Source organism: Schistocerca piceifrons, chromosome 4, assembly GCF_021461385.2.
Source record: "Schistocerca piceifrons isolate TAMUIC-IGC-003096 chromosome 4, iqSchPice1.1, whole genome shotgun sequence".
Classification (NCBI taxonomy): Eukaryota; Metazoa; Arthropoda; class Insecta; order Orthoptera; family Acrididae; genus Schistocerca; species Schistocerca piceifrons.
The window spans coordinates 433,582,235-433,601,954 of NC_060141.1; the positions used below are offsets into that span (position 1 = coordinate 433,582,235).

The 19,720-nt window shown below is 39.3% G+C and overlaps 1 protein-coding gene across 1 annotated transcript in view; it reads right to left on the reverse strand.

Annotated features, from left to right (window-relative positions):
- Window positions 1–19,720, reverse strand: part of LOC124796459 (PHD finger protein rhinoceros) — a 242,748-nt gene that overhangs the window by 81,648 nt on the left and 141,380 nt on the right. The window contains exons 13-14 of the mRNA XM_047260682.1: window positions 16,800–17,266; window positions 10,739–10,825 (exon numbers count right to left, since the gene is read on the reverse strand). Coding sequence (XP_047116638.1) covers window positions 10,739–10,825; window positions 16,800–17,266 — 554 coding nt within the window. The remainder of the gene's footprint in view (window positions 1–10,738; window positions 10,826–16,799; window positions 17,267–19,720) is intronic.

The following is a 19,720-nucleotide window of genomic DNA, read 5'->3' on the forward strand; positions in this document are numbered from 1 at the left end:
GCTGTCAGTAAGGCGGAAATAAAACCTGAAACCAACCAAAATATTTTAGCCTTCCATAATTATGTGAATATATTTTAATTAATATGATAGATCCTGGTCACAGAAATTCGTTTTGTTTTCATTTAATGTGAGAGCAATAAATGAAGAGGAAACAGCAAAATCACTAAATGTAAACACAGGTCGCATGGTGACTACCCACCTCCCCACTACAACTCAAGACTGCTCTGTGCATCAGCACTGGATCTACGATATTTCCGAACCAGGGCAATATTAGATAGTGGGGCCCAGCCACACATCTGTAGCTGGAAGCGGGAGAAGGTATACTCATACGCGACTCAACTGCGCATGCACAAGAGAGCGCCCGCAACTGCTCAAACGAATCAAATGTAAACAGCTGTCACGTCATGTTCATCGGAGGCAATTTGTTGTTAGGAAGCATTGCATAGTCTTCCTAAAGCCTTTGACACACTTTGCTGTTGGCAGACGTTTGTATGAGCAATGTGTTTTGTTGTTGTATATGGCGCTTTTCCTTTGCGACTTAAGTTTTATTTTTGTCTCCCCCCCCCCCCCCCCCCCCTTGTTCATGTTTTGTTTGCTGCAGTATTATCCTGCAGAAGGGGGGATACAGTAATATCCTTTGTTAGAGTATTGGTTCTTACCAGTCAAAATCACAAAAATTTAATTGAAAACTAAAACAATAAAAAATTCCCGGAATTCCAAAAAATTCCCGGGTTTTTCCCAGTTTTCTCCTGGATGAAAAAATTCCTGGGCTTTTCCCGGATTGTATACACCCTGTAATACCACTTCAGCCTAACTATGCAGTTCCCCACATTAAATTATCACCTTACGTGTGAGATAGATCTGTAGTTTCGATATAGCTGATCTATAGCCTTGATGCAGATACCAAATTATCAAATTCTAATACAAGTCCTGCAACTGATGTCATTTTTTAAGGATAGATTATGTGACCAATGCCATTAGATATATGATGAGTCTTTTTGTTTATGTGCACTGTGCTTGATTATGGCCTATCTTTTCACTGAGCATATACTGAGGATGGTCTGTTATCTTGACCAAAACTAGTTGTTTGTAATTAAGTGATGTACAGTTACAGTCTTAATTACAAATTTTCTAAAATTATTCAAGAATAAAAGCAGTATGGCATTTGAGAAAGGCATGATTTGCCATCATCCTAGCTTCCTGCCTTGATTGTTCAGCATATGCTAACAACAATGAACTGGCTGTGCTTACAGCCAAAGACTGTGCTCTGCACTATCCAACAGTGTGCATGGAAGGAAACATGGTTTAATGTTGACATTTTTCAGGTGTCCAGTATTTGCCAAGATATCAGCGTCGTTCTTGCACAATATTTTGACAACATAACTTTGTTATCTTCATCAGGTGCTACCTGAGTCTCAGATGACATTAAGATAATGAGTCAAGTTGTCGAAATATTGTGCAAGAATGACACCGATATCTGGCAGAATATCTGACACCACATGATGTCAACAGATTGCCAGGAAAGTCTTAAGAATTACATGGTTTTATGTTGCATCACCCTTGAGGCCATTAGAAATTAATCAGCTAAAGAAGAATAATGAAAGAAATCAAAGTGGCCCTGCCCAAGCAACTATTCAGACATTCACCTGGAAAGGTTTAGGGAAATCACAGGATTTCAGGATGGAGATTTGAATGACATTCCTTCTGAATGCAACTCCAGTGCCTTAGCCATTCTCCACCTCACTCAACACACATGGATTCAGACAGGCTATTCTCTTTGTGCAATTCAAAGAATGCCTCAAAATATGTAGAGCAGCAGATGACAAGATAACAAAATAAACAGGAATGGCAAAAGATCAACACAAGGAAGTGTGAATTCAGTAAATAATAGTAGGGGATGAATAAAGATGACAATACTATGAGATTAGCACAAAACAAGTATGGATGTTTTGACATCATTCGTATAATTCGATTAACAGTGCAGACAGATGAGAATATGATAGAGTAACAGAACTGAGAGGAAGGCTTAAGGAAATATAAATGCAAACATGGGTCTTCAAAGATTGGACACTGAATCTATTACAACAATGTTCTCAAAACAAACTTAATATACAATGGATGGAGACAGTGAAACAAACAATTTTTAATTTACAGAAATCACAATGATGAATTTAATGCTAATGTAACTATGTGGGCACCTTTAAATAACTTTTCTATGACAGTAAACAATTAAATAATTTGAGTACTACAAAGAAACAATGAATAAATTCTTCTGTTACTACTGTCCATAATTAGGTAAGCTTTAATTAACTGGACCATGAAAAATGTAATAAATTTTTAATTGTAAAGATAAGGTTTACATTTAATAGCGTTTGCTGTAACAATGTCCAAACCTTTTGATCACTTTGTATAAAATTCAAGCTACAAATGCACACAAACTTTAAAAACTGTCTAAAATATATAGCAAGGCAAAACAATTTCTAGATACAAACTTTCTCATTGTGATATTCAATTCAAACAACTATATTCGCCTCACATGGCAAATTATGGACATATGTTCTTAGAAGCCCCTGATGTTTGTAATATACGCAAGTATAAATATTGCAACAGGGTTATGGTGTTCTGTTACATTTAGAAGGTATACCTTTGTAGCCCAGATTCCATTACACACTGATCAAATTTGGTGCACTTTGGCACCATGAACATTGTCTTTTACAGTTGTTACTTTATCACTAAACCTGTGGTGAACCAATTGTGAAGGAAACAAGCTGTTGATGTCCTGACTGCTATATACCAATAGGCTTGCTAGAATGCTTCAAACTATATTAAATGAAAGCATCATGTGAGGAATTGTACAGGAACTGAGAACAAAGAACTTTTTGTAATGAAAATCACACTTCCTTTTTAATTCCAGTTAAAATTATTACCAATCAAAGAATTAAAATGAAAGTGTAGAATAATCTATGTGTCTAGGTCTTTTACAGTATTCACATCAAACACGAACAAGACAGTAAATACTTTTTAAAATGAATGATGTAAATGGCTGCTTTTCTGTCTCTGAAAACTGTCTAAGTAGCTGACTGGGGAAGTATTAAGAAAAGCATGAACTTTGCATTAATCACCGCCATAAGCTGATTATTTATAAAAATTACTGTAGACACATAGTAAATATGGTTTCTCCCCATCTGATACTACTTCATTTTACTTCCCTCTTAAAAAGAGTCACATTTTGTGTGACTTTTCAGCTTTATCAAAACTAGACCGGTTCATAATTTTTACAAAACTGTTGTATTTCTTTCTTTAGAGTGCTTTTCTTTACTTTTATACAACTGGTTTTGGGCCAGTTGCTCATCTTTGGATCATTTGTTATAGTTACTGCAAAATATTTGTAGTTATGGCAGTGAATATGCAGTTCTGTAATGACAAATTACTCTGCAAATGTAACAAATGCTCCAAAGATGGACTGCTGGCCCAAAACTGTTTATTTGAAAATAAAGAAAAGCAATCTGCAGACAGAAATTGAGCAATTCAAGTTGTTGCAAACATACTTGCTGCCATTTGGATTTGCTACAATTGTGCAAGTCGCACAACATTTCATCAAAACAACTGTTCATCGTGGGGTGATGGTTGTAGTTGCTGTCATCACTGCTACAAGACACAACTGGTGATACTTACGCAACAGTACCGAATTTTACTAGAGCTACAAGCAAGGGCACCAAGAAAGCTACTTTCATCCCAACTGTGATTACTTCTTCACACATGCTTTAATTCCTGCTTCTGGCCTTGATAAATTTATACACCATCATGCGCGAGTCTCCAGTCATGTCTTGTTGCAGTGATGACAGCTACTATCACCACTTGATGTCAGAAAGCTGTGTTGATGAATTATTGTGGGACTTGCACAATGTTAACCAGTGGTAAATCCAAGAAATGCATTTGCAGTAATCTTTTACATCGTGTAGCATTAACACGACTAAATGCTGTCCAAGAAATTTCAGTGGCAAGATTTTTAAGCTGACCACCCTTCATGTATTCCGTCAAGATGCTCACACTAAGGGTAATAACTTTGTTGTAAGGTAGGGTCTATAATTTCCTGAATTTTGAATTTGAGCTTCCTCTTACATCATTATCTTATTCCCCTCTGCCAGTTCCGCCAACCATTTTCCCTCTCTTACACACCTATATACAATGGCAGGGGAAGGGGAGGGGGATGAAACAACCTCAAAGACTGTGTTCAGCGACACCTGGATATAACACATGCATACTGAGGGGTTGTAGTGTCAGTGATTTATTTGTCACGGGCATTGGCAATCAGATAGCGGCCAGGGGGCCACTGTGTGCATCCTATGTTCTGTAGTAACCATGCTGAGTTCAGAGATAAACAATGTTTGCAACACTTTTGGATACAATCATGCCTCACCCACACGTACGTACTCCTCCTGAACAGCTTCAGCCATCTGAACAGGGTCACATTGTGCATCTGTGGGAAGCTACATAGACACATTGATGGATTGCTGCACATGGTGGGCACAATGCACAGGTGCTGTGCCACTGCTTTCAACAGTGATCTGTGGAAAATTCCCTGTAGATCAGGTTCTGTATATCGGTGTAATACATAAGTACATGAAAACTGATGCATTGTGCGAGCAGTGGTGGCGGACCAAACATCATCCGAGGACGAAATCCAGGCACATTTCACTTGCTGTGTCATGAGGGACAATTGGGAATTTTCCGCTTCCTGCAGGATTAAGAAAACTTGTACCTCTGGCCAGGCTGCCACTGACACGACAACATCTCAAAACATGTCTGACCTGGTGTTGTGAAAGAGTTGGACTAGAGGACGGAATGATGCTCTGTTGTCTTCAATGATTCCAGAGTGCATTCACCAATGACACAGTCTCACTGCAGGCTTCATGGTGTGTGTGTGTGTGTGTGTGTGTGTGTGTGTGTGTGTGTCAGGGGGCATCAGTTAGAACTCATGGTTACATTTGGTGTTTCCACAAGATAAAGTAACCAGTGCCCAGTACATTGCATACGTTGTTATCCCAATGCTGCTGCATTTCTTCAACAGGAAAATGATGTCTTTTTTCTGCAGGACAATCCACATCCACATACAGCTGCTGTGATAGAACAGGCTCTTTGTGCAACACAACAACTGCCCTCGCCAGCAAGATCGCCAGATCTCTCACCAACTGAACACATATGGGACACGATGAAGTGGGAACTTAACTTGTTGTCCAAGGCCTGCAAGAACCACTACCGAATTGCAACAAAAGGTGCAAGATGCTTGGGACAATCCATTGCAGAAACCCATTCAGTACCTTTATGATAGTTTGCATGCACGAATACATGCCCCTTTGCTGCCAGAGGGAGGGGGTACATTGTGTACTGTTGCGAGTATTTGGGCATCCTTTTCTGGGCAAACTATGCACTACCCTTCAATCAACTGCGTAGGAATGATTGAATATCCATATTTTTGTTTCTTGTATCTACCAATCCCACTTTAAGGAATACTGACACAACTGATTCCCGCACGCAAAGTTCAGTCAGTTCTCGTGATTTATTCTTACAATGCATCAAATAACATAAAAGTATATGACCAACATTATAAGTTTCTAATCCTCTTTCCTAATAAGCTAATCCACAAGCAGTCTGTATGACTTAGTTTTTACGAATGTCTCAGCAAGCAATTGCTTGTGGTCATCGCAAAAAGTTACATAGACTTCAATGCATGTGCACTACTCCTGATTTTTTTAAAATAAATTTTTGCTTATGCAGCTGTCCTGGTAAAAAATAAGTGCTGAATGGTGAACAGTCAACAATTGGTAGTTTCATCTACATTACAAGATTTGTTACAGGTGTTACTAAGCTTTTGTAAGTTTAAATTATTGTTGTTGTTGTTGTAACAATCGCAACTCAAGCTGACTGCTGTGGTCATGAGCATTGGCTCCATTAGTGTCATCCAGAGATGAAGTTGTAGCGTGAGCTGAGTGACTATGTGGTGACAAATGAATGGCATCAACTGCCATGTTTGTGTCTGCTGCTTGGAGTGCTGTGTTAATGTTTATTACTTACTCCTTGGAGTTGTAACTCATTTACTTTATGTATATTCTGTTATCTGATTGCTGTATAATGAGAAGTTGTTTTTAGCAACTGATTCTTCCCTTCTGTTACTTAGCGTTAGTAAAACTGTTCAAGACTATTCTTAGGGTGTGACTGAGCAGTTATTAAGTATGGATAGCACTACATGATCAAATATTCCAGTGAATTGTGACCCCAACGTGATCAGCACTGAGAAGACTGGTCTCCAGTACCACTGATTACAGGATGAAACAGCCTGCAGTATTACTGTTCATTTGCCTTCCAATGTTTTGGTCGCATAACCCAGTTCTCTGGTTTGCCCAGGTCGACGCCTGCTTTTGCCGTACTGGAATTACAATTTATGCGACTAAATTTTTCATTGGTAGTGAATCAGCTCGATCGACGCTATGCTTCCAATGTTCAGGATACAATCATGGCTCCACTAGCAGAGAACGCCCACAAAAGATTACAGACCGGGCTCATTCATAGTCACAGCGTCGCAGGAGGGTCATTCGAAGAGCAGGGTAAAAACTACACCAGGCCCTGTGAACTACTCAAATGCAAACGACGGTTGGTTGTATGCGCCACCAACTGCCCAACTATGTCCCTGCACCTATTCATTACTGACAGGGTAGCAGACCAGAAGTATTTAATAGACACATGATCCAGTCTTAGTATCCTGCCCAGAGGGTCACTACACTGTTGCATACCGCCCATTGAGTTTAGCTCGTCTGTCACCAATAATTCAGCAATTGCAACGTATGGCATTTGGCATGAAGAGTTGAATTTGGGACTCCACTGTTCAATTCACATGGGATTTAACGGTAGTGGGTGTGGCTGAAGCAATTATATGTGCTGATTTCCTAGCTCACTACCAGCTCCTGAAGGATGTAGCCCATCTTGTGGGCAATACTACCGGACTTAGGGCCACTGGATATCATCGTGGTGCCACAAAGTATGAAATCAAGGTCATACGGGTTGCGGACGAGAAGTACTGCCCACTGCTGCATGAGTTTCCAACCTTAACGACACCTCCAGGTGCGTCACAACAAGTTTTTCTTGATAAGACCCACCACATAAAAACCACGGAAGTTTGTCATGGTCGTCCACACTGCATTTAGTACCCAAAAAGTGAGGAGCTAGGCATATGTGTGGTGATTACAGAAGGCTCCACTCATGAATCGTGCCTAATCGCTATCCAGTGTCACTACTAAGAGATTATAGCTATGTGCTGCATGGATCCATTATATTCAGTGTTATAGACTGCACGAAACTGTATACCCAGATTCCCATGGCAACAGAGGATGTTCCGAATACTGTGATTATTACACCATTTAGATCGTATGAGAGCAAGTTTATGACCTTTGGCGTACCTAATGCTGCACAAACCTGCCACGGTTCAACGACTTTGTCTTGCTGTGAGTGGACCTTCTGTCTTGCCTGTTTGGATGATGTGTTAGTGTATTCATCGTCCAAGGACCAACATCGCCAGCATCCAAAAGAAGTTTTAGAGTGTTTAAAAGAATACTGCATGCTATTGAACACGGCAAAATGTGTGTTTGGACAACCTGAAGTGGAATTCACAGATCATCGAATATCTTGAGAAGGCTCATTACCACTCACTGAGAAGGCTGAATCCATATTACAGCTACCTAAGCCACCTACAATAAAGGAGCTATGTAGATACTTAGGAATGCTCAACTTTACCATTAGTATTTACCATGCACTGCAGAACAATATACGCCACCGAATGCAGCACTAGCTGGTCCAATGGTTAACAGCAGTTCTCTGGTACAGTGGACCATGGAGATGTATGTGGGTTTTGAAGTGACTAAAAAAAAATCCTAGCACAAGTATTACTGCTGGTGCACCCTAAGCTTGATGCTACAATGGCAGTAGTGGTGGATGCCAGTCAAGTCAGCCATTGGTGCAGCCCTCCAGCGATGGATGGACAATGCGTGGCAGCCACTGGCTTATTTTCTGTGCAAACTGTCACCTTCCCAGCAAAGATTGAACACACATGATAGGAACTTTCAGCCATATATCAAGCAATCAAATACTTCTGGCCAGAGATTGAGGCAAGGGAGTTCGTAATATACACTGACGACAAGCCCTTAACATACCCTTTTGAGAAAAACAGCAAAACTTGTTCCCTGCAGCAGCTCATGCACCTGGAATTCATTAGCCAGTTCATTACGGATATTCACTGCGTACTGGGCATCACTAATGTGGTTGTGGACTGTCTAGAGTTACCAGTATGTCACAACCTGAGAACACGATGGTACTTGACAAGGTGCAACAAGAAGATCCCAAGTTGCACATCAAATTGCATGATAACATTTTGGCACTTGATGTGCCTGGCAAGAACATGAAACTGTGTTGTGAGGTGTCACATGGCAGTGTGTGCCCTTTCGTCACCGTTGCATTTTGCAGACCAACATTTGATGTCTTACATAATCTTTGTTATCCTGAAGTCCAGTCGACATTCAAGCTAGCATCTCAGCAGTTTGTGTGGCTAGGAATAGAAAAACTGCCGTGAGTGGAAGAGAGTTTGCCAGCGTCACAAAATCACTCACCACATCATTCCCTGATCAAAGAATCTCCAGATGTTTCTTTATGCTTAACCCACATTTATCTTGATTTGGTGGGACAACTTTCTCTGTCGGACGGCCAACATTAATTATTCACAATGATTGATAGATATATGTGATGACCTGAGGCAGTACCTCCAGGCATCATCCACAGAGAAACACTAGCCACTGCTTTCCCAACGATGTGGCTAGCGAGGTTTGGCTGTCCACTCCATATTGCTACTGACAGGGGCCAACAGTTTGAGTCAAACTTGTTGACGCAGTTGGTGAAGTTCTGTGGCTATATCCATCCAAAGATGACCAGTTATCATCCGGCCAGCAATGGCATGGTGAAACGGATGCTGAAGGCTGCGCTAATGTGGAATGTCTTGGACACGTGCACTGCCCATAGTCCTGCTGGGTCTATGAGCCATGTGTACAAACCAGAATTAGAGGCCTAAGCAGCAGAATTGGTTTATGCCAAGAGTTTGTGTTCGCCAGGGGAGTTAACTGATATCAGCCTACTGTCCGAAATAGATGACGAACTGGAGTTCCTTCGCAAGTTACGGGAACATGTAAACCACGCACACGCACACGCACACGCACACACACACACACACACACACACACACACACACACACACACAAATGATGGTCATGATTATGAATGGAAAACAGACCATCGTGTCTCATAGTAGTGTGAAGCCCGTTTACATTTTCAAAGAGGCATCACCCACCTTGTGGTCAATAGCTGTACACATGGCAGATACGAGACCCCATCTTCCAATCCTGGCACCACAACATGTCAACACAGAACTACATGCACCACCTGTTCCGGACGACATGCCCACTTCCCAGCTCCTGGCCTGGTTCAGAGAATAAGTTCCATGCTATGCTTCGCTTTCATCAAGGGGGCTTGTGCAGCGACTGCTGCACATGTCGACGACTATGGCTAGGGTCACACGTATTAGCTTTGTTCAGGCTCCCCAGTGATGCAGTTGTGGTGCAACTTGTGTGACTATGTGGTGACAAATGAATGGCATCAACCGCCAAGTTTGTGTCTGTTGCTTGGAGCACTGTGTTAATGTTTATTACTTACTGCTTGGACTTGTAACTTATTTATTTTATGCTTATTCTGTTCTCTGCTTGCTGTATATTGACAAGCCACCTATGACAACTGATTCTTTCCCTTCTGTAATTTCGTGTTAATAAAACTACTCAAGCCTATTCTCACCATGTGACTGTGTACTTAGTAAGTGCTGGTAGCACTACACAATCTAATGTTCCTGTCATTATTATTATTATATTTCTTGGAACACTTAATCCTGTCACAATATCTATGTTTTTGTGTTGATAGAACTGAAGCACTGACTTTAATATAACGACCAAACTTGGCTTTATATTACATTGCACAATACAGTAAACAAAAAACAGTAAATTGTTGATTGTGTACAATATAGTGATTTCTTCAAAACTTGGAAGGCCATACCATGACACCATAAAACCTCTGTATGTTGCTCATTTCAGAGTGCCCTGTGTGTAGTTAACATCCTACAGAGTGCTATATGCCTTCTCATAAAACAGAAAATGTATGTCAGACAATTGTCACCTATTCTGGGTGCCTATTTATTGTCTGCTGTGATAACTGTTTGTGAAGCCACATATCGAACAGGCATAGGAAGGGGAAAGCAATGTAATAGTTGTAAAACATAAAAAATCTTTAGTCAACATTTAAAAATCAGATCTAGTTTATATGAGGGAGGTGTGTCGTGAAGCATGGGCGTACTATCAACAGTTTGTAGAAGAATCGAATAATCCATTCTAAAGGATAAAGATCCAATAGAGAGTAAGTGCACTAAACACCAAGTCTTTGCTGTGATCACTCAGTAAGAACCAAAATGACACAGTTCGACTAGTAGTGTAACAAGTAACACAGATTTTAAACATTAATGTGCTTCATTTATAGAAATTTAAGTACCAAACCTGTTTCAAAGTTTGCTAATAAGCTAACATCCTTCCCATCCGTATAACGGTTTGTTCGCTCTTCACACAGGCACACACGATTATGTTTTGCAGATCTGGCATACCTATGGCGTTGCCTGTCGTCATCTTCAGTACTGGAGGCACCACTCGCCCGCCGAGATGCTGACACCTTCGCTTCTGTTTCACTGCCACTGAAAATAAATAAATAAATAAATTAAATTAAATCAAAAAGTGTAATATTTGTCATTCTAATACGGAAACACTATTATTTTATCCACTTGTTTTTAAGTGCAACATTTATCAATTTTAAATAATACAAGAGGTGGAAATCTCAAGATGGAAACAATAAGTAAACTCCGGGGAAATGAACCATTCACTTGCAGTTGGATCACAGATGGCACTGGCGAGGGTAGAAGATTTCTAAGTGTGTGTGTGTGTGTGTTGGGGGGGGGGGGGGGCAGGGAGGGGGTGGAGAGAGCACACATTACAGTGAAAGGAGTGAAAGCTCAAAAGATAGTGTTATTTTCAGACCTTTTAATGGTGCTGACACAGGCACTCATCTGTTGTGAGTTGTTGCATGTCCTCAGATATCCTTCTTATTTTAGTTTCAAATAGAATTTGCTGAGAAAGTTAATAACACACAATTTTTTAGTGGAAGAGCTTGCTCTCATCAACTACATTTGAAGAACTGTTATAAATATGATGTATATTCCCATGCCTGAATATTCATTTGATACAAAATAGTTGCTGATTGCTAATTAAATAAAACAAAGGGCAATTAGTTATGAGTCAATGACAGATGGAAAGTACAATGGGAAAGTTAAAGCGGTGTAGTAAAGATAATGTTAAATCTAATACATGAGAGCTGCTAAAAGTAAAAATACGTACCTCAAAAGCAAAGATCACACTGAAACGGGCAAGAGTATGAAAATTTGCAGTGTGTATGTCATACATGTTTAATATAAAGAAAAGAATTTAATTCTAGCAGGGTAACAACAGTATGAGATGGAGGAGGACACAATGGATTCAGAGGACACAGAATAGCAGAAATGGTAGACTTATTGTCACTAGTCCTCATTGTCTTTACTTGTCTGATTACACCCTTCACCTCTTCCTATTTGTGTAAACTTTTCATTGTCGAATATCTAACTATACACAACATCCTAGACCAACACTGCTTTATACATTCTAAACTTAAGCTGTCCACATACTGTGTCCTTATGCTACTCTTTCCAATGCCAATTTAATTATTTCTGGATTAGTTGACAAATGCTCTTGTAATCTATCATTTCTCTTGGGGATGATTACCATGGATTTCTTTCCCCATTTCCTTTTTCCCACTGCCTCGGCCTACTTAATTTATGACATCCTTCTGCTGTAGCACCAATGTGCCCATTTTATCTAGCTACTCTCTCCCTCCCTACCGGTTGCACTGCACCTATCTCTTTGTGGTGACCCCCTTGCTTCAGCTATGTTGTGAAATCTTTCTTCCTGAATAGCAGAATTCTGTCATTCCTCTCAATGTGTCTTTATCAGTTTTATTTTTAATTCAAAATTCTTAAACATTTTTAAGCACTCCTTTATGGTAAGAAGGAATATGTCAAATGTGACATAAGCACAGTTGTCTGTTGCCACAGCATTTTATTCCAGTACTTAAAATTTTGACTCCATTATCTTTGCTTATTACAGCTAAGGTAGATTGCTCCTTGTGCTGGTTAATTTGTCCCAATTCTTAATAGAATTTTGAATGTTGTATATCATGCTGTTCCAAATTTGCCCCATCAGGTACATCACACTTGAGCACCTGCAACTCATCTGCCAAGCAGACACAGATAAGCTGCCGACTTGGCAGCCCTGTTTTGTTACATGCACATCTTTTAATTATCCAGTACATCTGAGATGTGGCAATACTTTATCCATAATGCTCCATTGTCATTCCAGGCATAGATGGTCAGTTTGTGCAGTTGGGATATAACTTGGACTTCATAGTGAAGGTAGCAGTACTGGCGACTTTTGGAAGAAGCCACTACTGCCAAGCGTGAAATCCGTGCAGTTACTCAGTTTTTAATTGCAAAAGGGGTTCTGCCTCTTGACGTTCATCACAAATTATGTGAAGTTTAAGGCAAAAAGTGTATGCCCATTCAACATGTCCACAAATGGTGTAGGGAGCTCACTCCTGATCACACGGACATTAACAATGAAAACTGGAGCAGAAGAGTGTCCGTTTCAGACAAGATCATTGAGAGTTTGAGCAACTACTGCTCGAAGATTGAAAAATCACTATATGTGAACTGACTCTTTGGGTTCCTGAGATTTCTGCTAGCTCACGTGAAAAAAATTTGACTGAAAACTTGGTGTATCACATATTTCATTTCACGCCCAAAACAAAACATCAATCACATGAACGGTGCCACTCTTGTTTACCTATCCCTGAAAAGTGATGGCAACTGTTTTTTGTGACAGTAAAGGAATATTGATGATCAACTTTACCCTCCTGGCATGATCCCCCACTCTCCCCATTACCCACCTTCCACAGTGTGTGTTCCTATTATTTACATATCTCAACAAAACAAAAAGGACATGGACTGTCGTTTATAATAATCAAAATGATTCACATTCAATTGGTGTGTTCAATATAAAAGGGATGCTAAAATTAATCTGAATTCCTAATGTAAACAAATTAACTTTGACGCGCAAGTCGTTGAAGTGGCGGCAAATCGAAAGACGTGCACCCAGTGAACGGTCTACCCGATGGGAGGCCCTAGTCACACGACCTTTTTTTTTAAAAAAATAAATTAACTAACAACATTAAAAAAATACAAACTGCTTAAGTACTTACCAATAACTGCAGTGTGCATAAAGTAGGTCATACTTGCTTAGAGGGGTACCCCTTAATAAAGAGACAAGATTTGCTATGGAAATGTGGTAGATGCCATTCACTCAACATGTGAAACACAAACATTGAAGAAAGAAGAATTATGCCAAATGATAAATGCCACTTAGTTCACAGTCACTTTCCTCCTTGAAACTGTTGTTATCTGTGTTCTGCTCTGTGTAAGAGTCACTGGAATTTCCCGATGACGTAATTATATTTTTGATATTACTTTCTACACTCACTTCACTTTTCCATGATTCTTCAACAACCATTCTGTGTGGTGTACACCACTACTGCACTGTTCTGGCTCTATTTGCACTACTGTTTCTTCTACAGTTTTTGAATTTCTACCACAGTGAAACTTTTGTTATTAGTTGTCACTTAATGTTTGTCTGCACCCAAATCATTTCGATGGCACTGACGTGGTAAGGTGGGAGCCTAAGAAACATGTGACCATATTCTTTAGCTGTCTCAACAACAACATATTGTTGAAACTGTGGCTTATTTCATTTCACTAGTTCATGAGCCTACCATGCATAGATCTTCCTGAACTTACACAATGTGGTGTTTCAAGCATTCAACAATGTCTACTTTTGTTGCTGCCATCAATGGAACTTTATGTTTGGAAACTGAATGGAATTGGGTATGACCCACAACAATGAGAGACAGCTCATTTAAGTTTTCCAATTGTTTCCTTTTGAACAACTTCAGAAAATTACTGTGATCCACTTCGTTGTAATCGCTTGGTTCCCTCAAATTGTAAACCGAGAGACAGGCCTGCACTAAACCAAATTAAACTCCAGCTTGCAAAGCAGCAATTCTTGCACCCTTTCCCATGGGAACAGCACTACATCCACATATACTATAATCAGTCCAGTCTTTTTTGATGTAATGACCGGCATTTATCTATGTTTCATTGAACCACTCAATGTCTTCAAACAGCATTTTAATAAAGACTCTTAAATGTCGACAGCAACATGGAACACTCACATCTCTCCACTACAATTTTGCATCCATAAATTTTTTTCTAGCCAAAACCGAAGGTTCGGACAAGGATTAACAAAGAAATCTTGCTGACAGTAAATAATTCTGCTTCACAAAGAGGCACACACAGTTTTATACATGTTTTCTCTCTTGTAGCATATGTGTATTGTGGCAACACACATCATCTTACTGGAATGAGTCCAAGTTTGTTACTCAGTCTGTCCTCCTTGTGTCCATGTCCACAGATTAGATGGACATGTCCTTCCTGTTCTGCACAGTATTTTTCTTTGCAAACTTTCATGACAGTGTTTTTATAAATCATCAAACAGTCCGCACTTCTTTTGACTACCTTTATTAGAGGCAACAGTGTTGCACTGCTGCGTCTCTCCTCTTACACCGAGCAACCAAAATTATGTGGCTGAGCATGCAAAAAGTGAGGAGACTGCTGAACATTCTGTTTTGCAACCACACTTTCTTGTGCACTTCTGCTGCAAGTTTCCGATATCCTGCAGTGCAAAATACGCTCGTCGCACAGAGAAATAAAGGCACATAACAAAGCAGATCACAACTGTTAAGTTAGTGGGCAAATGGGTCGTCTGTAACTATCTATAGCAGCTGTAGTAGAGAATTTTGAGATGGTTAATGGAACAGAAGGCATGACCAAACATGTCCTCTGACTGGCTGTTACCATGGAAGCAGTACTGTAAACAGCTTGACGTCAATCACTTTGTTATTCTGATCCATATACATGTACAAGTTTTCCAATTTACACAGAAGTGTGGCTGACATAATGTCTACCTATATGTAAGGGCCATTATTTTGTTGTGAACAACTTTTTACAATGGTGACAAGGATACAAGAAAAACTGCAAAAAGAACCAATTTTAACAACTCAACACCGAAGACCAGTCCAAATACTGGAGAAGCTAGTAACCAGACACCAAATATTTCATTACTTGTGGATAAAATAAGAGTCATAAAGGTTTTGTTACAGAAAAGAGATCTGAAATACAGAGAAGTTGCTAGATTTCTCTTGGAACTTGTGTATCCATCATAAGAAAAAAGAAAGAACTAAAATTTACAACAGGTGTAATTTCAAAGTGGAGATAGTGTAATTTTCTGTGGGTTTACTTTACAGAATCATAATAATGTAGGGACATTATTATGATTCTATAATGTAAGTATATTGAAAACTTCATAAAGTAAGCATGAAATCAGTGAGTATCAAAATTTCAACAATATACCTTATCAATATTAGATTATTTTGGTGGAACCATGGCCCTCATTAGGAAAATGAAACATGTCCCACAGCTCTAAATGTTATCAAAACTATGTAGATAGGTTAATGACAAATTAATGACAATCAAAGGTAGGAAATGATAATGACAGCTTCAGAAAATCAATAAATTTGCAGACGACTCACTCCAAGAATGCTACATGAACGTCTGCATTTTTTGTCCAGAAAGCGTCAATGTAAGAGATCCTTTTTTAAATTCTCTCTCTCTCTCTCTCTTACACACACACACACACACACACACACACTCTCACTCTCTCTCTCTCTCTCTCTCTCTCTCTCTCTCTCTCACACACACACACACACACACACACACACAGTCATTTTTCATATGTATCTCATTTCGTTTACCATGGAAAAGTTTTGAACACAATCTCTGGGGGACATCTGCTAGTCATTGTCTACTGCCTCGCACTATCAAGTCGACTGCTGCTTTCTGACCAGCCCAAACAAATAAGACACATAGTCTGTCAAGCAACCAATCTGATGGTAAAGGCTGGAGAAACGCATATAGCCTACATCAGGTTGTCCACATTATGTAAAGATGCTGAAATCAGAAGGATCAGATTCATTCACAAAGACAAGAAAAACAAAATACACACAAATGCCAAGAAACATTCTCCAAACATTGCTATGTAGTACACTAACCCCTAATGGGACAAATTATAAGTTACTTGCATTCCACAACCATTACTTAAGGAGTGTTATAGTAGGAGCCAAGTCTAAATTTCCCACTTTTCTTGGCGATTTCAAAACAAAAGTCATCATCAAACTCATGTAATTAATTAGTTCAATTTGCAATCTACTACATGCATTCTGAAAAAGAATACGAAACATGGATGAAGTTTTGGATACAAATTTCCCTATGCACAATAAAAATGGGGGAGGGGGACTGAATTATGCTTAAACCCTTCTTTATCATGACTGGAAAATTCAATTTTTAAAACTTTGAAATGATTCAAAAGTACGTTTTTTATTTATAAGTTATAACAGAAATAAAAGCAACACCTCACCTTGAGGCACCGTATGGACCACTTCCAGCACGTCGCCTCTGGGCACCATTAAAGAAGTACAGCCGCTTGTATGGGTTTTCAGAAGACTGTGTTGGTGTTGTCTTCTTCACTAGTAGACCATTAACATCTGGTGGGCGTTCTGGTGGTGGTGGTGATGCATTGCCTGCAATTCTTGCCAGAAGAACTTCAAAATCAGCACAAGCTGCTGGTCCCTCAGACAAATGTAAGCCACCTGATGTGCTGCTTCTATTTGGTACAGTAGCAGATGATGGGAGATGCGAGTACAAACGGTCATAAATTGAGGGCGCATGGTTTGCTTCCAGAACTGCTGCCATCTCTTTTGTCTTCAGAGTGCATGAAGGATCACTCAGAACAGCAACTTGCTTGTGAAATGTCTGTTCACGCATGCGAAAAAATGATCTTGACAGTTTCTCCCGTCGACTTACCATGTAGCAGAGATTACGGACCTGTCAAAATAAAACATACGTTCATTTTTATGACATATACCAAAATATCAAAGGGAAAAAGGCATCATGTCAGGATTTAAGGGAACATTTGACTATGTTGTATTAAAGTCTGAATCATCATAGTGTATATATGACTATAATAGTACACTGTGTGTGTGTGTGTGTGTGTGTGTGTGTGTGTGTGTGTGTGTGTTTGTTTCAAGGAAGGTAAAATTTCAATATTATTCAGAATGAAAATATGATAAAGTATTTGAAATCTATGGGACAAAGTAGAAGGGAAGAAACTTAATAATATAATTTAAAAAACAGCCTATAATGTTACATACATGTAAAACTGTGAAGGGAACCAGCAGAAGCACCGAAGGTGACAACCAATGTTGATGCCATATGAAACAGCAACTTATTGTATGGCGGTGGCAAAATGTGTGTGTGAACGGGACATGTTTTGTGTTACAACGAAACAGGTCAGGTAATGCATGTGATCACCCAATGTGAACAGCCCATCTCCTTTATGACATAAGTGGTCATGAATCCATCTGGTGTAAACTGTAAACTATCATAACCTGAATGAATTTCATTGCAGTCACCTCACATTGGAGTAGTGTTCAGTATTTTAAGTCAGAACAAGTTGTCAACAAAAAGAGAGAGAATCTTTACTGGTAGCAGAACCAGTTCTTAATTTTTAACTTTAAGAGTTTTGTTTGTGTCAGTTCCTTCTACCTCTGTCTGTTCAAATATTAGCCCTTAGTGGCAGAAAGATTTATTCGTGCCAGTCTTTTTGTTGTGCCCATCTACGACTCAGCATCTCTGCTATATGGTGAGTAGCAACTTTCCTTTTCATAATACTGTTAAATATTCTCCTTCTATTATCATCTACTGATATTCTTTCTTAATTAATTTTCTCATTTTCGTCAACATACACATTCTGCAAGCCATTGCACAGTGTTATGACAGACTGTACTTTGTACCAATCTCTTGTTACATCTCTTGTTACATCTGCGAATAGAATGAGGGAAAAACGATTGTCTCTATTCCCTGTATGAGCCCAAATCTCCCTAATTTTGTCCTTATAGTTGTTAGTTGAAATAAATGTTAGAATTAGTATGATCATTCTGCAATTAGTTCCACATTGTGGTTTGCTAAATTTCCTGAGCACCATTCCACATAAAAAAGGTCTCTCTCCCTCCAGCAGTCCCATCAAAGTTCAAAGAGCATATTTGTACTATTCTCACACTGACCAAACAACTGGACAACACATCTATCTAGCAGCACGTCTTTGAATTGCTTTTATGTCTCCCTTTAGTACAATCTGGTGGGAGCCCCATTCCAAGCACTTAAGAGTACTCAAGAATGGGCTGCGCAATTGGTTTGCACATGGTCACTTTCATATGTGTACTATATTTCCCCAGAATTCTCCCATTAAATCTTCTTACAACTCATCTAACAATGGAAAATCCAGGATGGAATAATGACAATACTATGAACAGAATAAATTGCTACTCACCATATAGCGGAGATGTTGACTCACAGATAGGCACAACAAAAAGACTGTCAAACAAGTAAGCTTTTGGCTAAAACTGAATTCATCGGAATTAAACAACACACACACACACACACACACACACAAACGCAACTCACACATGCATGACCACAGTCTCTGTCTGCCGATGCCAGAATGTCTCTGGCCACAGCAGCCGTGTGTGTGTGTGTGTGTGTGTGTGTGTGTGTGTGTGTGTCGCATTTGCATGAGAGCGTGTGTTTATGTTGTGTAATTCCAATGAAGGCCTTGTTGGCCGAAAGCTTACTTGTCTGACAGTCTTGTTGTTGTGCCTATCTGTAACTTTACATCTCTGCTATACAGGCTGATTCATGAAGATATGCGAATATTTTAATATGTTATTCTACAAGTAAAACTAAAGAAAAAAGTTCATATAAACAAAGGTCCGCAAATGTATTGTTATGGAGTATTAGCTAGTAAAAGATTTTGGCTGAAATTTAGCAACTTTGCTAATATGAAGCCATCACAAAACTGTACGAGGTTCAAGTAAAGCACGATTTCCATTTATCTGAATAGTTTTACAGAACATCCAGAGAAGCAAAGATTATTAGATAAGTAAATTTGTTTACTTTCCATAAAGAGTGTAGAAATGTTTATGTCATTGTTGGCAACCGTTAGTGAGTTGCTTCAGTCATTTCCTAACCTAGAAATGAGTTATTTTTCTGTACTGTTCAGTGAAAGAATATAATAACAACAGTGTATTTAAGTGAAATCACATAGTAACTGTTGTAGTTTGTAGATTATTTATGAAACAGGGATGCCTTTCAAATTTACAACAGAGCAATATGCTGATATGGTGTTTATTTATGGCAAATGTGATGGTAATGCTACGGCTGCAGTTAACGAATATCGTGTACGTTATCCAACTCAGAGGATTCCGAACGCATAAACCATTA